This window comes from Dendropsophus ebraccatus, unplaced genomic scaffold (assembly GCF_027789765.1).
Source record: "Dendropsophus ebraccatus isolate aDenEbr1 unplaced genomic scaffold, aDenEbr1.pat pat_scaffold_424_ctg1, whole genome shotgun sequence".
Lineage (NCBI taxonomy): Eukaryota > Metazoa > Chordata > Amphibia > Anura > Hylidae > Dendropsophus > Dendropsophus ebraccatus.
In genome coordinates, this window is record NW_027210036.1 from 77,273 (window position 1) to 91,851 (window position 14,579).

The 14,579-nt window shown below is 42.5% G+C and overlaps 1 protein-coding gene across 1 annotated transcript in view; it reads right to left on the bottom strand.

Moving 5' to 3' along the window:
• LOC138776540 (bucky ball-like) overlaps nucleotides 1–14,579 on the bottom strand; it is a 49,244-nt gene that overhangs the window by 3,730 nt on the left and 30,935 nt on the right. The window contains exons 2-4 of the mRNA XM_069956136.1: nucleotides 7,376–7,532; nucleotides 4,201–6,045; nucleotides 2,164–2,286 (exon numbers count right to left, since the gene is read on the bottom strand). Of these exons, the coding sequence (XP_069812237.1) occupies nucleotides 2,164–2,286; nucleotides 4,201–6,045; nucleotides 7,376–7,526 (2,119 nt within the window). The 5' untranslated portion in view covers nucleotides 7,527–7,532. The remainder of the gene's footprint in view (nucleotides 1–2,163; nucleotides 2,287–4,200; nucleotides 6,046–7,375; nucleotides 7,533–14,579) is intronic.

A 14,579-nucleotide genomic window follows, 5' to 3' on the forward strand; every position in this document is an offset into this window, starting at 1 on the left:
GAATTGTTCGAATACTGAGGTGTTCGGGAACCAAGGTTTTACTGTGTGATAGAGATATATATATATATATATATATATATATATATATATATGCGCTGCGGCCCGCTCCTGCCACCGTAGCCCACTTCTCTGCCCACCCGCTCGGACAATCCCTGCTTGCTCCTGACGTGCTCATCCACTCAACATGGAGGAGCGTGGGGCCACTGCGGCCGTCTGTGTCGCACGCATTGTACGTGCACCACAGCGGGCCGCAGCAGTCACTCGTTGATTGGATTGGAGGAGCACGGCAGGGGCAGGCCAGCCGGGCCGAGGTGAGTGGGCTGTGGTGGCATGTCTCCGCCTGATTCCCCCAAGAGCCGAGGCCGCAGGACCCTACGCCAGGCCCCCAGTGGCTGACGTCACTTCCCTGACGCGCCGCTGAGGACCTGGAGGAGAAAATCTGCCGCCGCGCTGCAGCAGTGGACCGAAGATCCAGGCTGAGGAAGAAGCTGTTTTTTTTTTGTTTTTTTTTAACCCCTTCACATGTGGCCACACAGCAGCAGAGGGGGGGGGGCTATTCTATGTGGAAAGATGTACAACGGGGGGGCTATTCTATATGGAGGGATGTATAGATGAGGATGTTGCTGGAGCAAGAAGCCTAAAATGTTTTATCTGGCAGATCCCGTGGAGAGGAGTCATGGCCAGAGAAGCCTTCATGATGGCCGGAGACAGATGGAGAAAAGGAAAAAGTGGACGTCTCCTCATGCAGAGACGACACCTACTGTGAGTCACAGGATGTAACTGCACTATAATAACTTATAAGGTCTGCAGAACCTTTATACAGCTGGGATCTACATTTGTATCAGGGGTGTCAAACTCCGGCCCTCCAGGTGTTGCAAAACTACAATTCCCGTCATGCTTTAGCTGTCCAGTCATGATGGGATTTGTAGTTTTGTAACAGCTGGAGGGCCGGAGTTTGACACCTGTGTTCTATTGTCACTGCTTTGGGAGAATATTGCTCTTTATATAGCGGCTGTTATTTGGTGACAGTATAGTGGTATTATCCAGTCACCATATGGTGGGAGTAGTGGCCATGGTGTGATGCTATTACTCGTCCTGTGTATTCTGGTCTTATTGGTAATATTAGTGTTTTATGTAGTGGATTGTATTCAGTCACAGTATAGTGGTGTTAGTCATGGTGTGGTGATATTTTTTACTTATATACTGGTAGTATTGGCAATATTGGTGGGTTTGCTTAGTAACAGTATGTCAGTAACACGTACAGTATGGTGATAATATTTACTGGTGTTAACTATGACAGCATTATGCGTGGAAAATTCTTACCTATTACCATTATATATCCTAAAATTTGGGGGCCCTACTTATTCCTGAGATAGGAGATAGATATCCAGTAGGAAATGGCTATCTAGCAGCTCATTATGTAGCTTTGATTACACACAAGATCACGACCAGCAGACACATTTTAATAATTAAAGCCTCACTACTTATACCGCCATTATATGGAGTGCAGACAGTCAGGATAAAAGGGATTTAAAAAATATAGTAACTTTTGTCCAAAAACAGCACCAGCCTGTCCATGGTTATTACAACTTGGCTTCATTTACTTCAATGGAACTGAGCAGCAATTCCTCACACAAACGGAAGGAGTAAGGCACTGTTTCTGGAAGAAGGTTGCCATGTTTTTCTCCTATAAAGGGAATCTGTGAGGTCCATACCAGGTCTAGGGCTGTAGATCTCAGACAGGTGTGCGGGAGATATGACTGACCTTTAGTCCAGTGTAAACTTTTATAGTTGTCCTTTTCATTACCAACTAAATGATGGTACGCTGGGATCTACAGCTGTGTACCTGGTATAGACCTCACAGGTTCCCTTTAAGGGCACGTTCATACCTAATCCAATGCGGATTTGATGCTTCTGATTTAATCAGTTGAAATGAATGCATAAATATGCTGCATCAAATCTACAGAAGATCATGTTATAGCATTATTTTTAGGTGCCGATGGTGGGGTTCACATGTTTAAAGGAGTAGTGGGGACACGACTAAATGAAGCAGAATTTGCTACAGGGTGTATTTTACACCGCTATCCATGATATGGTATGTGGGCTGCTGGGGTTTGACTGCCAGGGCTAACTTTAGGTCTGGACATTAAATTCAGTTGTTACCTTGCTCTTTGACTTTGGCTGGATCTTGCAGATAATATGTAGGTTCGGAGAATTTGGGCTTAGCACCTCGTCCAACCCAGTACTCTTCAACAGTTGCCCCAGAGGTTTTCTTTTGAGGTTTTCCTAATTAAAGCAGAAAATATTGAACCATAGAAGTTATGTAACTATTAAAGTTTGTAGAGTTGTTAAATCACTTATCACAGATCGATACCATGTGCTACCACTATATAGAACCTGCCATTATAGTCAAAACACCCCTCACTTTGTAGTGGGCCTAGCGCTGTTCAGTTAAAGCATGGGAGGTCCAGACTTTGCATCCATATTACTGCATAAAAGTGTTTCTGCATGTGTATTTCAGCAATGTGGAAAAAAAAAAAAAAAAGTCCAAAAGCTGCTCTGGCTCATGAAAGGTGGTGAAAAATGGGAGTGTTACTTTTAAATATCAAAAGTTAAAGATTCTACTAGGTCTCAGTCTTAAGACCTGCTGCAGTCACAAGATCTAGCTGTGTAAAGCACATGACAGCAGGCTTCACTGCCCAGCCAGTCGCAATAGCCGACTGAATTTGTGCCATAGATTATAATGGAACAAGTCAGTTGGATTTGAATGACAGCCTGGAAGTGAAGTGTGCTGCTGTATACTTAACCCTTCTACCTGTGATCTTTATGTACTAACCTGCTGATGGTGTTAGTTTTAAAAACCTGCCGGCATGCTCCCTTTGCTGCAGAGCTGCTCATTCTAGTGCACAGTTCAACCGCTTGAGACTTGTTCTAAGGGTAGCTTCACACACACACCGAATCGCAGCGGACTTTCTGCTGCGGATCCGTAGCAGATTTGATCTAAATAACTGAACACAGCATCAAATCTGCTGCGGATCCTGTAGGTGTGAACGCACCCTAAAGGAGTATGCCAGTTAGTCTATTTGGTGCTCTGGAAGTGTTCCTCAGCCCCTCAGTACACTGTCCTGCCCACTCCCACTTACCCTCCTATTCATACACATTCTACATCTCTTCAATATTCATATATGCATTAGTCATCACATCTCCTTCCTTAGGAGGGGACATACATGAACGGAAAGTGCACTTTTTTTTACATTAGTCAATTTCCATTCACATCCATTTGCAAGTTACCAGTTTTTTCACCGAGCATGCGCAGAAGCAGCAAGAAACCAAAGAAAAATAAACTGATAAAAAAAAAAAGGGATGCTGACTGATGGTCAAAAGTCAGTTTTTTAAAGCCAAAATACAAATGGACCAATAAAAAAAAAAAACTATTTTGCAATCAGTTTGCTCATCCGTTTAATTAATATGGACGGATCCGTTAATAAAGAAAAAACACTAGTGTGAACCCATCCTTAAAGTGACTGTAACACCAGGCCTAGGCTGAAGCACTGAAGGCGGGCCGACCCACCCCCAGTGGGAAGAAACCCCAGCCCTTCCATGACATGACTCCATTAGAATCAATGGAACCCTATCATAGAGGGGCAGGGGTTTCCTCCCACTAAGGGTGGGTCGGGCCGCCTCCAGTGCTTCAGCCTGGGCGTACAGTCACTTTAAGCAAATTTTTTTTTGAAAAAAAAAAAAAAAAAAAAAAAAAAATCTTCCTGAACAGCACCACAGAGAAAGAGCAGCATTGGAATAAGCAGCTCTGCAGCAACCAGGTGTATAACTGCAGGTTTGTATGTGCTTTTTACATGTCTGGTGACGTCAAAAGTTTATTTGACCACTGACCTTCACATGCCATAAACCGTCCTTGTCAATTTGTCATCTACAGTATAAGTCAACTGTACCATTAACGCTAAACCAAACAGATTACACGGATATTAAAATTTGGGAAATTAAAAAAAAAAAAGAAAAAAAAGCAGTCACATTGACTTTCATATATTTGCAGTGGAATGATCTTTCAGAACATTGGAACTTTCAGAAACTGCAGTCAATAAAATGATGAAAAGTTTGTATGCGGGTATCACTTGTTCCAAATTGGCAGTCTTTTTGAAAAGGGGAAGATGAAACGCAGAGACTCTTCATTAATAAACTTACCACCCGTTGGCTTTTGCAGAGGCTTCTTCTGTTCAGTCACCTCTTTGTATCCTCTTTCAGGTTTTTCATAGGCAATATAGTCACTCTGCTTTAGTTGGTGCATCTGCCCCAAAGTTTCGCTTGCTCCTTTTTTCTTTACCTTCAGCTTTTCTCTAACAGGAAATCCAACAAGCTGGGCTGGAAATACACCTTTGGGAGGCTTCCACAAAATTCTTTTCTGAGCAATCTGCTTGAAGTAGTTACCTTTATTGAGCTCCAGACGCTCATGTGGCAAGCTTTCCTGAAAGTAATATTCTTCGTCATCATCACTCTGATCATCATCAATATCATGCAAGTTCTCTTCCTCCACTACCCAGTATTCCTCAGAGTCTTCAGGTTCAGACAAGGACTGGCTCTTTCTTGGTTTCTTCTTTACCGAATATAGCTTCCTTTTGCTTAAACCTCTTACAGGTACACCAATTTTGCGGTGTCCACTTGAAACATCTCTAACCTTTAATCCAGAAGAGCTGTAGCTCTTCTCATACTGACTGCCGGCATGCTTCTGGGGCACACCATCCTCTTTTAAAGAGCCACTGCTTTGAATTTTTTCCCTTTCAGTGCTCTCTGCGTGTTTTCGGAAAGTGTACAAACCTTTCCTAAGCATATAATCTGGGACAAAATAAACTGAGGCACTATCCATGGATGAGCCTTCATCCTTGGATGAAAGCTCCTCCGATGTTATGCTTAATATGCTTGGCCGTTTTTGTTTTCTCTGAGACATATACAAGTCATAATCATAGTTTGCTTCTAAGTTATCGAAACAAGCCAGCCATGCTGGTGAAGGAATAAACTTCTGTACCGAGTCTTCAGCCCATACACTGCTATTTGTTACCTTGACCTCACCATTACATACAGACTGGTTTGAAACTTTCTCAGTACATATATCTGGACCAATTAAGGGTTCCTCGTTGTCGCTTTCTTTAGAAGTATCATTTCCTTCAGAGTTCTCCGGGTCATCAGCTTGCTGAACCACTTTAACCTGATCCACTAACACAGACTTAGGTTCACACTCCACAGAGTTCTTAGTATTCTGTTTGGCTTGTTTACTTGACTCCCTGGACTGTGTAAAAAGGGTCTGAGTTTCTGATTCTTGCACACCATCTAGACTTAACAGTTTAGAAGATGGAGACTGCTTACTCTCCTCTTTGTTTGAAAAAGACACACTCTGTACTGCAATCTCTTCTTCTGCACGAGGGCTATACAGTACACCCTCACAAAATAGATCACTCTGTACTACATTTTCTGGTATGTCTTTAACAACTGCCACATCATATATTGGAATTGTTTCTTTATAAGACTTCCACATCTGTATGGCAGCAGGAGAACCACTTCCATACTCTATTCTTACCTCCTCTTTCTCATAGGCATAGCTTCCTGGAGGCATGTTGCGGTACTGTGACGGACTGCAAGAATTTTTGTGAAAGTCCCTTTCTGGCATTACAGGAGCTGGCAAGATTGTCATTTCAACATTCTCCAAATTATTTTCATTCTCTGTGCTAATGCCAGAGGAATGGGATACCAAGTTTTCTGCATCCTTGTCTTTACTTTCTGTACCCATGTGCTTTTTGGTTATGTATTCTGGCTGCCTTGGGTCCGTCTGAGTTTCTTTAGTTTCTGTTCTTCTTCCTGGACTGCTGTAATGCCTAAATCGTGTGGCATGGTAAAACATAGGGGAGGGTGGATGGGGATTAAAATGAGGTCTTCTACTCATTCTGACATTCATTTGATGTTGGGGAACATAAAACCCAGGGTATTCATGAAGTGCAACAGAGTAGTAGGGGAAATAAGGATTGCCTCCTCTATAGCCTGGAGGGGGAAAAAAAAAAAAAAGAAAATAAAAAAAATTGTAAAAACATGCAACACTTCCACGTATTACATCCATTACAAAAACTTCTCAGGCTGGATTCACACATGACATTTCCTCAAGGGTAAGGGGTAGATTCACATGTATTGTATTGCAGTGGATTTCACAGCAATACTCTGTCCTGTTATGGCCTATGGCTCCATTAAATGGCTCTCTAGGTTGGCTGCAAAAATGTAGCCACTGCCTATTAAACCCATTACCTGATGGGCTTTATGCAAGCCAATACTTTACCTGCCCATGCTCCCGCCTGCTTCTTTGGCTTACAGACATCCCACCACAGCTGAGCGAGACATCAGTAACCCGGAAGCTAAAAAAGCAGGCGGGAGCGTGGGCAGGTAAATTATTAGCTTGTTTAAAGCATGGCAGCTGATTGGTAAGGTAGACAGTGGCTACATTCTTGCAATGGAATGAAAATCCACTACCAGAATGCAGAGCCAGTAAGACAGTAACCCTACAGAGTATGGCAGCGTGGAATCTGCTGCTATGCTGTATGTGTGAATCTACCCTTAGGGCCAGTTCACACTGAGCAAACAAGGCTCAATTCTGCCATGGAATCCCGCCGCGCTCAGTGTCCTGCTTTAAGTGAATGGGAGAGCGTGTGCTCGTCCACTCCCTCTCCGCTCAAAGAATGAACATGTTAGTTCTTAGAGCGCAGGCAGCGGACATGCGTGCGCTCTCCCATTCACTCAAAGCAGGACACTGAGCGCGGCTGGATTCCGCGCAGAGAGCTCCACCGTGGAATTGTGCCGTGTTTCCTCAGTGTGATCTGGCCCTTAGGGTGCATTCACACATACAGGATCCTGTGATCAGTTATTAAGATCAAATCTGCTTGGATACGGTTGTGTGTGAAGCTACCCTAAGGGTATTTTCACATGTACAAAGTTTGCAGATTTCATGCTGTGCATACCGCAGCAAATTCACTGTGATACTTGTTACCATTAAAGTCTAAAGCCCTGCATTCTCACGGCAGATTTTAATTTGGCTTCAAGCTTTCTGTAACTACTTCCACACCATGCTGGTAAAATAGACACCATAACTTACCCACTCCCGGCTAACAGAGTCGGGAATGAAGAAGTAAATGGGAGCGCACCGGAGGAATGGGGGGCAGGCAAGTATGCTGTATTTTTACCCAGCATCATTTTCTTTTTTCCCCCTCTCTTCAAGAATAAGTGGCGGTTTTCTATCAGACTTCCAACTTACATGTTGGCATTCTTAATAAAAATACAAGGTGTGTGTCTCAAAGAAGGCTTAGAAGAATAAGACTGTGCTTACTTGGTCCAGGGATGCAGTATGGATTGTACAGTTGGCTCAAATACCAAGGATTCGGGAAAGGTAGTTGTGCTGTTGGCTGTGCATAAAAGAAGGGTCTCTGTTGGGATGTGGAATACTGCCCATTTTCTGGCGGAGGTGCTGCAGCGTTCATTTTTTTCTAAACAGGTGTAAACAAACCATGGGTGAATGCCACAGATATTGTTCCACATACATCAGTTTTCACTAGTTAAACACTGCAAAAAAACACACTTTTGGTCTCTCCAACACACCAAGCATCAGATTACTTGTACCTTATAAAGGCACTGCAAACATTCGCCAGTCTTGATTCTTCGCACTTAACGATTTTACAAACTAATGCCACAATAAAAACCATAGTTGACTACATGCCTTTTTAGTTAGAAGTGCTGTGGGAGGTGGGAGCTGACAGTCAATAGGGAAATCTATGATACCAACAAGTAGTTTGTTAGTGAAATAAAAGGGAAACTGTCAGCAAGTTAGACAAATCTAATCCGCTGATATCCCCCTATAGCACTGGGGATGCTGAGGAGTAAGCTCTGGGGATGCTGAGGAGTAAGCTATGTGTCTCACTGTCTTATCTTCCGCCTCAGCGCAGGTCCCACACTAAGTCGGGGTAAACTCTGTTCCACAGCACCATTAGGAGCACTGCCGAGTAATCCATCCCTCCATTGATCATCATTAGAAGGGGCAGGCCAGATGACGCTCTGGAGTGGAGTTAACCCCAACTAACAGTGTGGAACTGGCACGACACCTACTTTCCTCCTCAGTGTCCCCCGTGCTACAGGGGGCTATCAGCGGGTTACCTTCTCTGACCAGCCCCCATTTTATTTATTATGTAAACAGGTATGCCTTTTAAGACCTGATCCTGTTACTACACTATAAAACAAGTTTCCTTTAAAAAAAAAAAAAAAAAAAAAAAAACTGACAAAAGACACCTTTAAAAGGGGTTGTCCAGTGCTACAAAAACATTGCCACTTTTGCCCCTCTCGTGTTTCCAGATTGGGTGGGGTTTGAAACTCAGTTCCATTAAAGTAAATGGAGCTTAATTGCAAACCACACCTGAACTGGAGACAAGAGGGGGAAAGTAGGCATGTTTTTGTAGCATTGGATAACCCCTTTAATTTATATACCTTGCTAGGACATGCTCTTAGGGTCCTATTACACAGATTATCTGACAGATTTTTGTAAGCCAAAACCAGGAGTGGATTTTAAGAGTAGAAATCTCAGTCTTTCCTTTGTTACCTGTTCTCTGTTTATAGTCCATTCCCGGCTTTGGCTCAAAAAAATCTGTCAGATAATCTGTTGGTGTAATAGGACCCTTAGAGTGAGGGCCACTTCAAGGTGCCTGAAATAAGAGCACTGTCTTTCCATGGTAAAGTCAGCTGTTTGCACCAGGTGCCACTCCAGGCAGCCCTTGCTCCTCTTCCCCCAGTGCCTCATTGAGAAATTCTGATAAAACAACCTCTTTCAGTTGCTCAATAGCCTCATCTATAAAACTTTTAAAGTTAAAGGGGTTATCCGGGGCTAGGAAAAGCACAGCTACTTTCTTGCAAAAACTGCATCACACCTGTCCCCACTTCAATAGAACTTCACTGTAAAAGTTTCTGGGAAAAATCAGTCATGGAGAACCCCTTTAAATGCAGTCTTAAAATGATAAAAGCAGCAGCATTTAGTGGGGATTACCATATTGTTAAAGCTGTAGAATGCAGGTCACATGATTTTGTAAGCTATGCAGCAGCAGATGGGAACACAAGGACTTAACTACTGAAAGATCTTACAAAACTAAAAGTCTTACACAGACATACCAATAGTTTCAATCAGTCAGGGTCTCAGTGCAGAGACCCCCACAATCTTTAGAGATTGCTGTGAGAAGTGTGCATCTCACCACTTAAACTCCCTCATTGCAGAAGATGGGCACTGAGATGGCCAGAGTAAAGTGCACAGCCACACATTCCTAACTGCACCTAGGATCATGGGGGATTCTGACATGTTTGTGCAACTATTCTAAGCAATAGGGTCTCAACAAGCTATAACACCATAAACAAATCTACCAACATCCATTAAGTCCTCTGACAAGAATGACTAGCACAGCTTTTAATTTACACTCAGTATAAGTGTCATCCCAAATCAACCGATTTCAATAAATCCCTCAAGATAAACCACTACATACAAGCAGCTACAAGGGAAAACCTTACCTGGCTACATTCAAAAGCACAACTAACTTTCCACCACTCCTCCAACACCTGGGACACATTTATACATTATCCAGCTCAAGACCTTAGGGCCAATTAGGTGGCAGATGATGAGAATGGAGTATAGGTTGTAGCTGATCAGAAGAAAGACATGGATTTGGGGTTAGTGGATACCTGAAGGGGAGAATTGTTGCCAGTTCTGTTTTTCAGCTGGGGCACCTAGATGAAATATTGCAAGCGCATTTGTATGGAGTATTTATAGAGGTGCATTCACATGTCCAGGATCCGCAGCAGATTTAATGGCCCAGATTTGAAGTTGCAGATTCAAAGCAAATCTACAGCTTCAAATCTGGGCCATCAAATCTGCTGCAGATCCTGTACCTGTAAACGCACCCTTAGGGTAGCTTCACACGTACCGTATGGCAGCGGATTTGATGGTGCAGATCTGCAGCAGATTTCATCTAAATAACTGAACACAGCATCAAATCTGCACCATCAAATCCGCTGCGATACAGTACGTGTGAAGCTACCCTTAGGGTTCCTTCACACCTACTGACTCGCAGCGTTAATAACGCTGCGAGTCGGCTAGGTCCTGGCAGATCACTGTCAGTACATACACACAGCGGTCTGAACGACCGCTGCGTGTATGTAAATCTGCCGGCCACTTAACCCCTTCTGATGCCGGCCGCCTCCCGCTCCGCTCTGTATACATACCTCCTGGCTCCACGGGGTCCAGGCGTCCTGCTCTCGCGCCCAGCCAATCAGTGTGTTGCCCTGCCGCAGCCACTGATTGGCCGGGCGGGAGAGCAGGACATTATTAACGCTGCGAGTTGGTAGGTGTGAAGGCACCCTATAGCTGGGTTCTCTTGGTGCATTTTCCCACATGTGCTTCCTCCACATGCAGCAGCCGCAGTGCTTAGCCTGCATTCACATGTCCAGCGTTCTGTCCTCGAAACAGACGACACGAATGTTGAAAACTTGGTCTGTTTTCTTGTACAGCATGATTTATCAACATCATGCTGGCAGCAGGGAAACTTTTTGAAGCGCCGGGGCGCTGTAATGACAGAGCTGCGCAGTCATGTTTCATAGACAGAACATGGCATGTGTGAATGCAGCCTCAGTATTTTCTAACCAAAACCAGGAATGGATTCAAACACAGAAAGGCTATGTTCACACACAGCTGAAATGGCCATCATTTAATAACAAATGCTGTTCTTTTAAAACAACGGCCGTTATTTGTCATTAACCTCTTCGTGACCCAGCCAAAAATAACCCATATGACCGCGCCAATTTAGATTTTTGCATTTATGTTTTTTTCATCCTCCTCGTCTAAGAACCATAGCGCTTTCATTTTTCTATCTACAGGCTGGGTTCACACTATGTTTTTGCAATTCGTTTCTTTTCATCCGTTTTAATCCGTTTTTCAATTGAATTCCATTTTAAAAGATAGAAGGGTCCAAACGGATTAGTTTTCATAACGTACACAAAAACGTAGTCGACCTCATTTTTGTGTCCGTTAAAAAAAAACGGATCCGTTCTGATCCATTTTTTTTAAATAATGGAATTCAATGTTAAAAAGGATGCACACACATGCATCTGTTTTTCCATCCGTTTTTTGCAAAAACATAGTGTGAACCCAGCCTTAGGCTGCATTCCCACGTTTCGTGTTCCTAACGGAACACGGACGTGGAATGCCAGTACTGGAGCGGCGCTTATGAATACAAATCTATATAACTTTCTGATATCAGTTGATTTAAAAGAAAAAGATTTTCGCTGGAGTACCCCTTTAATGTGGTCTGGACATACTGGTACGTCCAGGGTCGTCTAGAGGTTAAACGATGGCTATCCACTAAATTTAAACAGTGTGTGAACATAGCCTTTCATTGTTTTCAATTCACTTCTGGTTTTGGTTTCAAAATACTAAGTAAAAATACTGTGTGGGAACATAACCTCAGGGTGCCTTTACACGTACCGTATCGCTGCATATTTATAGCACCGAACTCGCACAAAACTTGCACAAAAGTAGCGGTGTTTTCTGTGGTGTTGAACTCGCATGTGAAACTCATGTGAAAATCAAATTACTCGCATGTAAACATCGCACCAAACATGCGACGAGAATACACATACATTAACTTGATAGCAATCAGTATTGCTGCGGATTTATGTGCAAGAAACCCGCAGCGATAAATACGCAGTGATACGGTACGTGTGAAGGCACCCTGAATCTGTTTTTCTTATAATATAGGTCAATGAAAAACAGATTTTGTAGTATGGCATACAGCAACATCTGTTTTTTTTTTTCTTTTTAGGCTATGTTCACACTGTAAAATAAAACCCAAATACATCAATTTTTTTAATGTAAAAATGCGCTCCATTGGAGTCAATGGGAAATTGGCGGACAGTTCTAACATTGTATAGAATAATGTCAGGATTCCAACCGTCTAAAATAGGTAACATACTCATTATTTGCCACCTACTTTAGCAAAAATTGGACGTTTTTTCCCCATGTGTTTACACATTGTTTTATTTTTACTCAAAATTATGTTCGGATTTAGCTTTTTTTTTTAACTCTGTGTGAACCTAGCCTTTAAATCAAATAGAAACAAAGACGCAGTGTGAACCTAGCCCAAGTGCAAGGGCAGCAAAACCTGCTGCAAGATTTCCGCTGCCATCTGTTGTCTGTGAAGCTGCTCTAAGGCTGTATCCACGCTTGTTTTTTGTGCTACATTTAATGCATTTTCCTCATCAATAAACATATGCAAATGTGTGTAGTACATTTGTATAGGTTTTTTGGGCTAGGTTCGCTGTAAATTCTTGCTGTGTTTATCATATCCATTTTATGGGGGGAAAAAAGGGATGCAGTTTTATAACTGTCAGGATCCATTTTTCTCTATGTTAAAATACATCATTTAATAACAGATCCAGACAGCAAACAGACAGCAAAAACACAGTGTCAGCCTAGCCTTTTATGGCTGGCTTCACACTACGTATATTTCAGTCAGTATTGTGGTCCTCATATTGCAACCAAAACCAGGAGTGGATGGAAAACACAGAAAGGATCTGTTCACACAATGTTGAAATTGAGTGGATGGCCGCCATTTAATGGCAAATATTTGCTGTTATTTTAAAACAACGGCTGTTATATTGAAATAATGGCCATTATTTACTGTTATATGGTGGCCATTCACTCAATTTCAACACTGTGTGAACAGAGCCTTTCTGTGTTTTTAATCCACTCCTGGTTTTGGTTGCAATATGAGGCCCACAATACTGACTGAAATATATGTAGTGTGAACCCAGCCTAAAGCTGTATGCAAAGTTGCTGCAGACCTCATTACATCCCACAATGCCTTTTTTTTTGGGTTGCTTTGCGGATGTTTGTTTGTTTTTGCAGCTGTCATTTTGGCACCAAAATGCGTACATTTTATGAAAATTTATAGCTTAGGGTGCTTTCACACCTACAGGATCTGCAGCTGATTTTCTGCAGCAGATTTCATTTAAATAACTGAACACAGCATCAAATCTGCTGCAGATCTGCTAATGGTACAAACCCACACACCGTATACACAGCAGATACGCAGCAAAAACGCAGCAGATTTGAAGCAGATTTAGTGGTGCAGATTTGATGCTGTGTTCAGTTATTTAGATCTAATCTGCTGCATATTTGTTGCGTATTTGCTGCGTATCGAGGCAGTAAATAAGCTGCGTATACGGTGTGTGGGTTTGTACCCTAAGGGTACAAACCCACACACCGTATACACAGCGGATACGCAACAAATACGCAGCAGATTTGTTGGTACAGATTTGATGCTGTGTTCAGTTATTTAGATATAATCTGCTGCGTTTCTGCTGCGTATTTGCTGCGTATCGCAGCAGTAAATACGCTGCTTATACGGTGTGTGGGTTTATACCCTTACCCGGCTGCGTTCACACTACGTATATTTCAGTCAGTATATGTATATTTCAGTCAGTATTGCAACCAAAACCAGGAGTGGATTAAAAACACAGAAAGGCTCTGTTCACACAATGTTGAAATTGAGTGGATGGCCGCCATTAGATGGCAAATATTTGCTGTTATTTTAGAACAACGGCTGTTGTATTGAAATAATGGCAGTTATTTACTGTTATATGGCGGCCATCCACTCAATTTCACCATTGTGTGATCAGATCCTTTCTGTGTTTTAATCCACTCCTGGTTTTGGTTGCAATACTGACTGAAATATACGTAGTGTGAACGCAGCCAAGGGTACAAAAACACACCGTATACGCAGCAGATACGCAGCAGATCTGCAGCAGATTTGATGGTGCAGATTTAATGCTGTGTTCAGTTATATAGATCTAATCTGCAGCAGATTTGATGGTGCAGATTTAATGCTGTGTTCAGTTATATAGATTTAATCTGCTGCGTATCTGCTGCGTATCGCAGCAGTAAATATGCAGCGTATACGGTGTGTGTGTTTGTACCCTTAATGTTACTAAGACAATACCATAAATAGAACTAAAAAAATACATAATTGCTGTTTGTTGGATTTTCCCTCTCAAAACCCCTCCCTCCCATATTGGGTCATTAAAAATACAATTTGTTCCACAAAAAAACATACAGCTATACTGATAAAAAAAGATAGTTATGGCTCCTAGAAGGCATTAATAATAAAACAAAATTGCCACATGCAGAAGGCCAATATAAGTAACAGAATCCGGCCAAAGATGATTTTAGTGCCAAATTTGTCCAACTAAAAACTGCATATTCATTTATGGGTCACGGACACATTTTCCAAAGAGGCCTACATTTATGGGGTGTGCATCTCCAGTGACACAAGCTGGGCACAGAAATGGCTGTGGAAAAATTGCAGTTTTCACTTTGCGCCATCAGCGGCACATTCAGTTTTCGAAAACTTAGCCCCATCCCCTCACATTTTGGAAGGCTTACTTCCGAGATGTAGAATCTTAGTGAGCGCTGGGTAGCAGACAGCTTCAGCTGTGTTCTGCAGTCA